We start from the raw sequence: 12,905 nt of genomic DNA on the forward strand, positions 1-12,905 counted from the left end.
AATAAGTAATTGTGATACACACAGTGCTTTTATCATGCAGTGCTTTCAACATATGTTTATTACTCAACGTGTCTTACCTCAGATTTGAATTTACAACCTCTTGGCTCACAGCATTTCGATCTTTCTGCTACGCCACCAAGCCTGTGCTAACAACTTATTTCACCTGTATTCTTACACTTTGGAATTAAAAGTGAATCTCAGCTTTGTTAAAAAGAAACTTAATAAAAACGAGTAACATTGAATAATATGCCTCACCAACATTAGACAACTATACAGAAAACCCTCAAATTGGTGAAATAAGTCAATTAAACCAATGATGTGAGAATAGTCCAATTATTTGATAACTAATAAGATGGCACTCTAAGTGCAGAGATGCATTATAGGTAATGAACGTGTATTGGAATGTCACAATGTGAAGTGTTCCAAAGACACATTTTCATATGGTTTCGTCTGGAGTGCATCAATGCCTCAGCAGTGACATCAGATACTTATTTGTTACCAAGAACATATATCCACACACTCTTGAAAATAAGAGTATGGTTACAGTAAAATGTTGTTCCCTGGTTTACAAAAAGGTCAAAGGTACACATAAGGTACCTTCAGAGGTACAAATAGGAATTCACACAGTACTGGTCGATACCTTTTAGAGTACATGTGCGGCTAATCTATACTAAACAAAAATAGAAATGCAACAGGCGACAATTTCTAAGATTTTACTGAGTTACAGTTCATAATAAGGAAATCAGTCAATTAGTACCTAATCTATGGATTTCACATGACTGGGCATGGGAGCAACCATGGGTGGGCCTTGGAGGGAATAGGCCCACCCACTTGGCAGCCAGGCCCACCCGCTGGTGAGCCAGGCCCAGGCCCAGCCAATCAGAATTAGTTTCTGTAATAAAGCTACACAAAATGGCTTTATTACAGACAGAAATATGGGATTTTTTTTCAGCTCATGAAACATGGGACCAACACTTTACATGTTGGGTTTATATTTTTCTACACAACATATTCAGTATAAGGTACAATTATTACAGCACTAAAATGTAGGTGGGGACAATGTGCTGGCTCGGACTCATTAGCATATTTGGGGGCGTAGTGTAAAATATGTTGTTTTTGTGGCAACCATCATTGGAAATGTTGTATGTGTTTAAGTGGTTTTAATCATCATGTTAATAAAAGTTGTTAAACATCTCTGCTGACACTGTTAGTTCTGAAATCTCTATAAGGACTTATGACACTCAGGAGCTATATTGTTAAGAGAGTAGTGTGCATTTTAATGTCTACTGGTTTACAGAAAGCTGATGTGAAGTTAATGATTAGTTGTATGTCTGATGTGCAGTAGGGAAGGTCGTAGTACAATGACATGGTGACTAGGTACTGTATTAATGAAATATTACACAGTTATTTGGTATCTCATGTCAGGCTGGAGAACTGACAGCCCACAAGCGCAGAATTATGAACAGAACACAACAGGCCATATTAACTGGGAAGCCATTCCCACTCTTGGGAGACCAAAAAGAGCTAGTTAAAAGCCACGCATGCAGTAAGCCATGCCTGCAATATTCTGATAGGCTGCCAATTAGCAAGTAATGTTGCTTGTTGTCAATAGAAGAGTCAGGGAAGGCTCAATAGGTTACTGGTATGTTACTGTGAATTTTACAATAATTTACTGACTTAGGGTTTCCAGATAGGAAAAGACAAATTCACAGTAACACATTACCTTTTTTTACAGTGGCGCTCATCAGTGCCACATGCTCTTACAAAATCTGTAAAATAGACAATGTCAAAAGAGGTACTCAACTTCCAACAACATTACTATCAGACAGTTAAAATGCTACAACACTGCCACTGACGGTTGACACAAATATATTTGACCACGTCCCCAAATATGCTAATGACCCCACCAGTACATTGCACCCACCTATCAAAGCGGGGGACTGTTAAAATTGAAATAATGGAAATTATGCATTTTACAGTAAAATATTCTGAATGACATTTGACACCTGGATTTTCACATGTACTCAAATGTTGTCACATGCTCACATGTTGAAATTTTGCATCCCCATGTTGCCACATTTATTTCACATGAGATCCTATTACATCATATTTCACGTTATCACATTAGTTGATTTAAAAAATATATATAATCTTTATTTAACTATGCAAGTCAGTTATGAACAAATTCTTATTTACAATGACAGGAAACAGTGGGTTAACTGCCTTGTTCAGGGGCAGAACAAGAGATTTGTACCTTGTCAGGTCAGGGATTTGATTCAGCAACCTTTCAGTCACTGGCACACCACTCTAACCACTAGGCTACCTGCCACCCCCCATAAAATCATATGAAATTCACGTGTTTTTTCCATGAGGGTTCTCCCTGAATTCATATTGTGGTATGGATTGGAATAATTTCAGTATATGTGGACAGTATCATCACCATAGTGGAATTAATGTTTCATTGTGAAACATTTTATTCCACTCTGGAAAATCCTGTTCACCTCTCTGAAGAATCAGTAGTGCTCCACAGTGTAATATTTTCCCACATGCTATTACAGAGACTCCTTTACCCAGCTCTCCCCTTGGTGCTTGATCAACCAATCGGATCGTAGAGTTTGCTATAACAGCCAACCACAAGCCTACCTTGCCCTCTCTTCCTGTTGTTGCTAGAAAAGTGATGTCAACTCTCCTGTGACATGATTGGCTGTGAAGGCTGTGCTGGGTTTCAGGTCGCTGCCTAGGCTGAGCAGCACAAAGGACTGGGGGAGAAAGCTGCATCCATCTCTGCATTGGAAGAATCCACTGGATTGGGAGAAGAAGACAAACGCCACAGGCTCCATTACCCACGTCTGCTCAGAGACTCAGACCGAGACTGCGCACAGCCAGGAAAAAATATAAAGAGATATTTCAGGATGTAGAGAGAGAGAGGGATAGATACAGGGAGAGTCATAGATTTAGCACAAAAGAGAAAGATAAATATAGATTTGTATATAGACGGGAAGCAAAACAGGGCCGGTGTTACCTGCTGGGAGGTGCAATGAGGCTGTGTTATCGATACTGGCCAGACGCAGGTTGCAGCAACAGCAGCAGCAGCAGCAGGGCATTCCTCCGGCTGGATGTCTGTTATTCTGAGGCAGTGCTGTGAGTGGTGCGTAGTACCACCAAATCCAGCAAGACTGTGGCGGGGGAGAAAATCTCTGACATGCCCACGGAGATGCTTCAGTCAGAAGGCGTGGGCAAGGATGTCACCCTACCTGCTGCCACAGCCGGCTCGGCTCAACCCGGCGCGGTGCCATTGCGGATCCTCAACAAGGGGCCTGAATACTTCCGCAGGCAGGCCGCAGAACAGCACCAACCCCATCGTATGAGCGCCGTGGAGAGGCTGGAGGCGGACAAGGCCAAGTACGTGAAGAGCCAAGAGGTGATCAACGCCAAGCAGGAGCCTGTGACGTCTGCTCTTCTCCTGCCCAGCCCTCCTGGACCCCCTGGTGGCCCTGCATATGGTCCCAAGAGAGCTGGCAGCAGCCCTGCCCTCAAAGCCTCCAACAAAAACAACGGTAAATCTGATGTGTGCCAAGCCAAGCGTGCCAACCTCAATTTAGAGATCCTGCGGAATCTTCTCAACAGTTCAGAGAGTTGCATGGCGGGCCAGGGGAATGGAGCGAGGAGCTGGGCCCCACAGCGCTCCCGGTCCAGCGAGCTTCACCGCCGCTCCTTTGCTGAGTCGCTGCGGGTGTTCCCCACGCAGGGTGCCAACCTCAACCTGAGCGCCAGCCTCCTGCAGGAGCGGCCTGTCGAGGGCCTGCTGCACCTCTCACTCAGCTCCTCAGACTTGCGCTTGCCCCTCCGTGTGAAGCCCGGCATTAGCGGTGGCTCCGGCCCGCCCCCGCCACCCAAGCCCCATGCCTCTGTTCCCCGGAGACCATCCCTGAACCGGTCCAAATCTGACCTGAGTGAGCGCTATGCCCGAGCAGGCGCTGACGTGGAGCGCTTCTTTAACTACTGTGGGCTGGACCCCGGGGAGCTGGAGGGCCTCGGTGTGGTGGAGAGCTTTGCCCGGGCCAACTCCGACCTCCTCTCCCTCAACTTCCGCAGCGCCAGCATGATCAGCTCCGACTGCGAGCGATCGCTACATAGCAACGACAACCTGACAGACGACGCGGACTCGGCTGAGCGCGTTCCCTACGGAATATCTGCCGTCGAGCGCAATGCACGCGTTATCAAATGGCTGTATAGCATCAAACATGCACGAGAGTCTCAGAAAGTCTCCCATGTTTGAGAGGACTCGAGCTTTATTAGGTCATGATTAGCGGAACTAGCTACAAAAGGCATTCATAACCCATCCATAAGCACTAAATAAATATAACTACTACATAGGTAGTTGATAAACGCTTTGTGATGTATTTAACATAGCATCTTACAGTGCATTTATGTCAAAGTATAATATCATTATTGGTATTTCTGAACCATTTGTAAATCAATAGTAAACTATAAATCATCATGTATTATGCATTTGTTCATTTATTAACAGTAAGTTAATACAATTGAATAATTTTTTATTCATTATCATGCCAGATGTCATAGCACTAATGTCACTCATGAAGACATCCGGAAACACTATGAAATATCTACATGATAAAGAAACGTAAAATGCGTAAACATAAAACACTTGTTGGAGTACATGCATATGTATAGTAAAACATGTATATGTGTAAAGTATGTATTGAATCATCAACAACAGGCCTTATACTGTATAAAGGTAAACACGGTTATATGGATTAGTGTTTATAAGTAGTTTAAAAGCAGGCATTCAAATAAAAGTGTTTCCAATTACAAAACCTTCCCACAATTAAAATTTGGACCTAAGGACTGCTAACCAAAGTTCCAACTAAAGGACAAGACATACCTACACGCTGGTGGCAGTCCTAACGCCTCTGACCACAGAACATTGGCCTTCCTTTTCTTTTTATTTCCCTACAATTCTACATGTTGAATCGACACCGTTCGTTGACACCCAGCAGGTGATCTACTGCGCACGGCCAACATTCGTGTTGGTCTGTCTTGTCCTTTAAGGATAGGATGCACTATAGGGTGATGCTATGTCAAACTGTGACGTTTTCATACAGTAACCCTATATGCTGCTGTTTCATCATGTTTACCTAGTGCTTACAGTAAGGTTGTAAATGCTTCCTGTAGATACAGTGGATGTAATTCATTATCCATTATGCATTATTTGATCTACAATAGGTATTTGTGGTCCTGAAAACATTGTCCTGTCAGCCTGCATGCTTCCCCAAACCTGCAGTTCTCAAGACAGAACCTTGATTTTAAGATGGCTGCTGTAGTACCTTACTATCCTTCAACAACAAAAACAACTAGTTAAGCAGCATTGGCACAGTCAGCATTGTCTGGGTACATGGACTGATACTCAAGTCATTCCTGAGGCTGGGCGCATTATGTTCTGCTATTTGCACTTCAGTGTTGATGCTTAGCTCCTGTGTGCTTTTATCAATACCCACGTGTGTGTCTGTGTCCAAGCGTTGTGTGAATATAAACTCTATAGCTGGCAAAGCATGTTATCAACTTCTATTTGGTTTTGTAATGGTTCTGTAGTTTCCTCCATGTGGTCACTGTTGTGTTCATTGGCGAATTAGAACCGGATGGTTGCGTTTGGGGACTATTGGCTTGCTCTACGTGTCAATGCATCACCAATGCAATGTACCAGTGGCCCAAGATCTTTTTGTATTGTATAATGTATACTGTATAAGGACATGCATAGCACTTCAACTGCTACCATAACTATGAAAGGCTCAATTCTGCTTGTTACTGTATTAAATAGCTTATCAACTGCTTAGGCCTGGTCTTTTATATTTCATTACATTTGAATTATCCTGCAAAACTTTTAGTAAGTTCTTTTTTTATTTTTTTTACACAAATGGCAAAACCACAAGCACATGTGTTGCGAAACCCTTCTCATAAAACCAACAGCCAATCAACAGGGAGTTCGCCTTTCTAGTCAGTGACCATTCCAACATATTTGCACTTACCAGTAATAAAATAAACCATGCTCTTACATGCGTTAAAGGCCAGGTAAGATTTCCTGCTGTTTAATTGTCATTTCATAGGGTTCTACAAATAACCACGTTGCCTTTGCATGCCTTTATTTATCATTTGAGTAGAAATGTGTGTTCCTCTCTCCATTTTACTCCCTTTTGATGAGGTCAGGGATGTAATCACTGTAGCTGTCCTGTCTGGGAATCTGACAATGAAAGAAAGAGTTTGTGTACTTACCGCATCAGTGCTTTGAGGTGGTTTATGCATCCAAACACGAGTATGCTACCTGGAATCTATTCCATTTCTAATGAATAGTGTCTCTGGTTAGGTATATAACATAATGTTAGTGAATAGTGTCTCTGGTTAGGTATATAACCTAATGTTAGTGAATAGTGTCTCTGGTTAGGTATATAACCTAATGTTAGTGAATAGTGTCTCTGGTTATGTATATAACCTAATGTTAGTGAATAGTGTCTCTGGTTATGTATATAACCTAATGTTAGTGAATAGTGTCTCTGGTTAGGTATATAACCTAATGTTAGTGAATAGTGTCTCTGGTTAGGTATATAACCTAATGTTAGTGAATAGTGTCTCTGGTTAGGTATACAACCTAATGTTAGTGAATAGTGTCTCTGGTTAGGTATATAACCTAATGTTAGTGAATAGTGTTTGTGGCCATAGAGGCACCTGTATAGTGTTTTTATTATATTCCTATAGCTCTGGCTATGTGCAGTGTACAAAACAGAATACATACAGAAGGTCATTTGGAGTTTCTGTACCTGTATTTTCCATCCCCGGTCTATTTTACTTGACAAGTCTGCGGATCAATTCCCTCTTCTCATCCTGCAATTCGCTAATCTTCATCTCATAGTCCTGCTCTCTCTTTCTCTGCTCTGTCTTTGAGCATCTCTCGCCTTCTCAACACACTGTCTCACGTCTCCCAGGTTTTGTCTTACATTCTCCAGTATATCTTTTTTCTCTCCAGCTCCATCAATGTGTATATGTATGCTTCCTTGTCTTTCTTTTTCTATTTCTTCCTTCTCTCCTTCCATCATCTCGCTCACTCTCCTTTTCTCCCCGCACCTCCTCTCTCACCCGCTCCATTTAGTTCTTGACCCTCTTCTCCATATACTCCCTCTTTCTCCCTCACCTTTTTCATCCTCTCTACCTCTTTCTCTCTCTCCTTCATCCTCTCTTTCCATCATCTCTACCTCTTTTTTTCTCTCCTTCATCTGTTATACCTCTTTCTCTCTCTCTCCTTCATCCTCTCTTCCTCTTTCTCTCTGTCCTTCATCTGCTATACCTCTTTCTCTCTCTTCTTCATCCTCTATTCTGCTTTCTCTCTCTCTCCTTCATCCTCTCTACCTCTTTCTCTCTCCTTCATCCTCCATACCTCTTTCTCTACCACCTTCAACTTCTCTACCTCTTTCTCCTTCATCCTCTCTACCTATTTCTCTCCCTCCTCCATCTCCCCTTCTCTCTCTCCTTCATCCTCTACCTCTTTATCTCTATCTTTCATCATCTACCTCTTTCTCTCTCTCCTTCATCCTCTATGCTTCTTTCTCTACCTCCTTCATCCTCTCTTTCTCTCTCTCTCAGCAGTCCATAGAGAGCCTTCAAAGTTTCTTCCTTCACCTGTGCACCCGCACTCTCTTTAACGCTCTTTCCATCTCCCTCTATCTCCCTCTCCAGTTCTCTCCTCCAGCCCTCGCTCTCTGAGAATCTATTCTATTCAGTCTAGTCCAATCTACTGGTCTAGTTCAGTCTAGTCCAGTCTAGTGTAGTCTACTTTAGTCTAGCCAGGTAAAATTAACATGGCAAAGTCAGATTGAATCATTAATTCAACAGAGGGGAAGTTGTATTACAGCTAGATTGTAATAGCCCACCAAATAGGCTACTTAATTACAGATGATTGATTATGGAAACTCACAGCACAAGAACGTTGTCCGTTATCCTGTTTCTGTTTTTTCAGGTCTGTGGGGAAAAAAAGTATTGGATTCTAAAAATAAATCTATTAATTTCCACCTGCTGAGTTTAAGGATTCAGACTTATGGGTGTCATTCAGGCTTATAGGTTTGCATTGTGCTCTGCTTCAAGTGTTCAGCAAAAAGTGACTCAGAAGTGGAATTTATTTTTGCAACATCTAGATTGTTGGGTATGTTGTCATGACAACAGCATTGTGATGCTCCAGAACCAGAATGATGATATTATGGTACTCCAGAGTTCTGGTCCTATCCTGTCTGTGCTGGCCTGCTCCCTATGTAAACTAGCATTTCATCCTCACATGTATGCCCCTACACCAAATATTCTTAGAAATAAATCTATAAAATAATGGGTTCTCCTCCATTTCTGTCTCCAATACACAAACCATAGAGATTAGGCTAATAGGCTATTTCTATGACACAAACTGCCTTCTCAGTTGACTAAAGAGGAATCTCTGCTAGGCTACTACATATAATTGTTCAATCAATTAACAGTTAGATGAATGGCAAAGCAGTTAGATGAAGGACAGAAAACGAATAAAATACTGAAAAATGTAATGTTTCACTAAAACATCTCTGATATATTAATTTAAAGAAAACATATGTTTTTATTTTCCACTATGTTCACTTATATAGTTATCTAACACAGTAAAACGCCTTAAGGGGCTATTCTTGTTGTGCTTTTAGGCTATACAGCAGCCGTTCTAGGTAACTGATCTGTTACGCTACCCTGTCCTATAATAAATGGGCTGGACAAGGTCGCGCAACACGCGCATAGCCGCCTAGCTGTCTCCACAACAAACGTACGGATATCAGAAACCGTTACACCTCAATGGAAAAAACAGCACAGTAGACTAGACAATTTGTGACCGTGCATGTATAACGGACAGTCAATATATCGCATAATAAAAACACATATAAGTAGGCTATTCTCTCGGACTTCCTCGCGCTTGCCAGGTGAGTTTTGGCGTTTTCCTCCTGTCTTTTTTATTTTCTCAAACATAACAATGTAGGCAATTTCTCAATTAAGCTACACATCCCCATCTATATTGCAAATAGCCTCAATGATGCGTACAATATAGTCTTTAAACTGATGCATTAGAAGAAAAACGCCAAATAACCGACATGAGTTATTTTTTGTCCGGCATATTAGGGTGGTAGCCTATTGTTAGCATAATATTGCGCGTGGGTGTATTTATCAATGTTGGACACGGTTATATCTCTGCCTCCCGTTTCCTTCTCTTACATTTTGGCTATAGTGTTTAGTTCACACTTTTTATTCGTATCAAATATGAGTAGACTATTATATTCGCAGGTCATATCTGAGGAGTTGGCTAATTCGTCCCTCTGGTTGAGGTTCACTGCGTCTAATTCTCCCTTGTATAAAAATAGCTGGAAGCATCTCAATGGGGTTCGCGTCATAATGCGGTTTTTCGATGAATTTTTATACTAGGCTTATGCTTTGATGTCTCATGAATAAATCCCTTACGGTGAATGAGAACATAGCCTAACTCATGTGCAGTTTGATAAAAATAGACAGGAGCTTGTTTTCATGTGATCGATTTGGTGCTGCCCTGGATTACTGAAATAACAATATTGGGTTTAGGCCTATCCGTATTTAGCCAACATTTGATAGGACAGCCAGCTAGACCAAGACGACCTTTGATGTACATTTTTCAGACATAAATTAGGTAGTTGTTGATGTATTAGACATTACCAGTTAGGCCTACAGATGCTGAAAGCCTGTAATTACACAGAGGAATAAGGGAAACCTATTAGAATAGCTATGAGTCTTTGCAATCAATCTTATGCAACTTTTCTCTTTAGAAACCACCATGTCGCTGTATCCATCATTGGAGGACATGAAGGTGGATCAATTTATACAGGTAAGAGTCCTACATTTGTTTCAACACTTCAGAAACACCTAATGCATTGTTATTGAGCACATGTATAACTAATTGGCCTCATTATTTTACCAGGCTCGAAGTACTTACTCCGCCAGTCCAAGCAAGACACCTGCTCTACTTGCTGTACAGGATGCTCCAAATCCAAATCCTGTGGAGGAAGAAACGAGTAACCAATTCCTCCCATAAGTCTTCCATTATCAATGATGCAGTCTGGATATGTTGTAATGTCTTCACGTGCTGACTCTACTAACCTTTTGATATCATGTCTCACAAATGATGGTAGAATTGTATCCACTCTTAGAGCAAATGGGAAATAATTATTGATCGTAGCTTGCCTTTGTTTCTCATTTCACTGTATCTGTTGGTGTTGGTTGCCTTGCAGGACTCTACCCCAAACTGTACCCTGAGCTCTCAGAGTTCATGGGGCTGAACCTCAGTGAGGATGCACTTCGCCAGGCGCTGTCCATGGTACCAGCAGAAGACTACTCTGGGGTAATCACACTCTGGGTCTATAATTTGATATAAAATGGTGGCAGTTATTGTCAGGGTTGATTTTGTTGAATTTCAGTCCACGGTCCTGAAATAAAATATAATTGACACCAACCCTGTTTGCTATTTCTTTACTATCATGTCTCTGTTTAATCTAAAACTGCAGAAATGAACCATAAAGTAGACGTTAATTGTCATCTACTCCATGGGATGCTGATGAATGTTCTCACCTCTGTGGCTCTTTGAGAGAGATATGTTGGCTCTGTGTGGTTTCTGCAGGCAGTGGCTCCCAGGACTTCCGCGCTGAGCTACATGAGCGCTCCGATCACAGGGAATGACTGTGGCATCCGCAGGGCTGAGATAAGGCAAGGCATCAGGGAGGTCATCCTCTGCAAGGACAGCGACGGCAAGATCGGACTGCGCCTCAAATCTGTGGACAATGTAAGACACTGGCACTATTCAATGACATGTCAAGTAATATAAAACGATCCAGTTGGAAGTATGAACAAAATAGTAGGCCACCCTAGGTTTTCCCTTTAGCAAGCCTGACTATAGCGCCACATTTGTACTCAAAATCTCTCCCTTGGATACAGTTCTGTTGCTGAGTATCAGTGTTGCTTGGCAGGGTGTGTTTGTTCAGCTGGTACAGGCGAACACTGCCGCGGCATTGGGCGGCCTGCGCTTTGGAGATCAGGTGCTGCAGATAAACGGGGAGAACTGCGCTGGGTGGAGCACGGACAAGGCCCACAAGGTGCTGAAGAACGCCAGCGCCGAGAGGATAGCCTTTGTGGTACGGGACAGGTGAGCTCCCACCAGCCATTCATAATTCAACTGAGGATCCAGTTACATCACTGAATTATTGACTTGACTTGGTCCATCATGCTTCTGGATGAGGATACTGTGTGCCAAAACACTCTAGCTGCAACAGATATCATTATAGTACTATGGTGTGTATTATAGTGTTTGCAACTGTACATTTCCTCTGACAGGCCATTTGAGCGCACCATCACCCTGCACAAAGACATCAACGGCCAATTGGGTTTCATCTTTAAGAAGGGGAAGATCACCTTTATCGTGAAGGACAGTTCTGCTGCCCGCAACGGCCTCCTGACTGATCACCACATTTGTGAAGTCAATGGGCAGAATGTCATTGGACTTAAGGTAAACAAGCTGTCCTGATTGGTTGCACTCAAAAACAACCAATGTTTTCACAATCATTTTTTCTTTGATAATTTTGCAGTGTATTCATCAGAAAATGTGTCTTTTTGTCAATTTGCTGTTCTGTTCTTTGTGCCAACAATTACTTACTTTTCCCCTCTGCTTTTGTTCCTGGGTTCAGGATCCCCAGATTACAGACATCTTGAACTCCGCTGGTGGAGTGATAACTGTCACTGTGACACCCACCATCATCTTTGAGCACATGACGAAAAAGTGAGTACGATGTATCGAGTGATCTGTTCAGAGTTGAAACGGACGCAAAAACCATTAACCACTAATCGCCCCCAGAAATCTAAATTTAACAGAATATTGATTGGTTTTCAACAGTAATACTGTGAAACCACATAACGGGTGGAAATGCCTATGGGAATATGCTAATATAAGGCTGTCTTTGTAGGACACTAGTCTTGCGATCCCAGAACTCTAATTTTCGTTCTGGAGAAACCTGATTGGCTTCTCGAGGCTAGTAGGACACTGTCACGCCCACAGGATAGTCTGGGAGGAACAATCATTGATATACTGTCCATCTGTTTCTCTCTACGTGTCTCCAGGATGTCTTCCAGCATTGTGAAGAGCCTAATGGATCACTCTATCCCGGAGGTGTGAGGCCGGCAGTCATGTGATAGGGAATGAAGAGGAGTACCAATAACATTATATGAATTGATGAGAAATGATCCTGCTGAGTTGTGCTAGTAACCCCATGTCTCAATGCTGTATCCTGCGTTCGTGAAACAGACCAGTCACATATGCATCTTTATGCCATTACTTGAATCAAAACCCATAACCATGTTTCTGCGATTAAAAAACTCAGTGTGTAAAATCAACTCTGTACAGTATGTTTGTTTCAAGCTGTAACATAACAGTCCATATGAATTCAGACATCTATTCCTGCAGCGCTAGAGGAATTATGGTTTTGAATTATCCCACAAATTCAGGTTAACAGATTTGATTTTATAGACCCCTGCGCAATAGACTCCGTCTTGCCTAATGGCCTAAAGCTCCATTGTAGCCACAGTCTTTGGATTGAATGATACCTTGAGCTCATCAATTAACAAATCTCATACCCTCCTTTTTGTCAGTGGAAATTACTTTCCTCTTTTATGACTTTGTAGTCAAGTGACACAATCTATCTTCTTCTGTACTTTGAATTACCCGTCTTTTTTGCCCTCTTCTATTGTACACGTTTGAAATGTTTCACATGTATGCCTTCTAGTACATGTTGTAAGCTTTAAGAAGAAACTATTTACCTGAGACA

At 42.0% G+C, this 12,905-nt stretch overlaps 2 protein-coding genes across 4 annotated transcripts; both read left to right on the top strand.

Moving 5' to 3' along the window:
* Positions 1–2,890: 2,890 nt before the first annotated feature.
* LOC120050388 (protein FAM110B-like) lies at positions 2,891–5,852 on the top strand. Its single transcript, XM_038996974.1, has one exon. The coding sequence runs from the start codon at positions 3,203–3,205 to the stop codon at positions 4,277–4,279; it is 1,077 nt and encodes a 358-aa protein (XP_038852902.1). The 5' UTR covers positions 2,891–3,202; the 3' UTR covers positions 4,280–5,852.
* A 3,059-nt stretch (positions 5,853–8,911) lies between these two features.
* On the top strand, positions 8,912–12,256 carry LOC120050389 (syndecan binding protein (syntenin)). 3 transcript variants are annotated; one of them, XM_038996975.1, is made up of 9 exons: positions 8,912–8,993; positions 9,864–9,922; positions 10,016–10,109; positions 10,326–10,435; positions 10,712–10,873; positions 11,058–11,233; positions 11,422–11,593; positions 11,772–11,863; positions 12,202–12,256. In XM_038996975.1, exons 1-9 carry the CDS (start codon positions 8,912–8,914, stop codon positions 12,254–12,256), a joined length of 1,002 nt encoding a protein of 333 aa, XP_038852903.1. The 3 variants fall into 3 exon arrangements, with proteins under 3 accessions (XP_038852903.1, XP_038852904.1, XP_038852905.1); XM_038996976.1 differs by lacking the exon at positions 8,912–8,993 and having other exon boundaries at positions 9,872–9,904; XM_038996977.1 differs by lacking the exons at positions 8,912–8,993; positions 10,712–10,873 and having other exon boundaries at positions 9,872–9,922; positions 11,073–11,233.
* Positions 12,257–12,905: the final 649 nt, after the last annotated feature.

The sequence above is a fragment of the Salvelinus namaycush genome, chromosome 7 (genome assembly GCF_016432855.1).
Source record: "Salvelinus namaycush isolate Seneca chromosome 7, SaNama_1.0, whole genome shotgun sequence".
Taxonomy (NCBI): domain Eukaryota; kingdom Metazoa; phylum Chordata; class Actinopteri; order Salmoniformes; family Salmonidae; genus Salvelinus; species Salvelinus namaycush.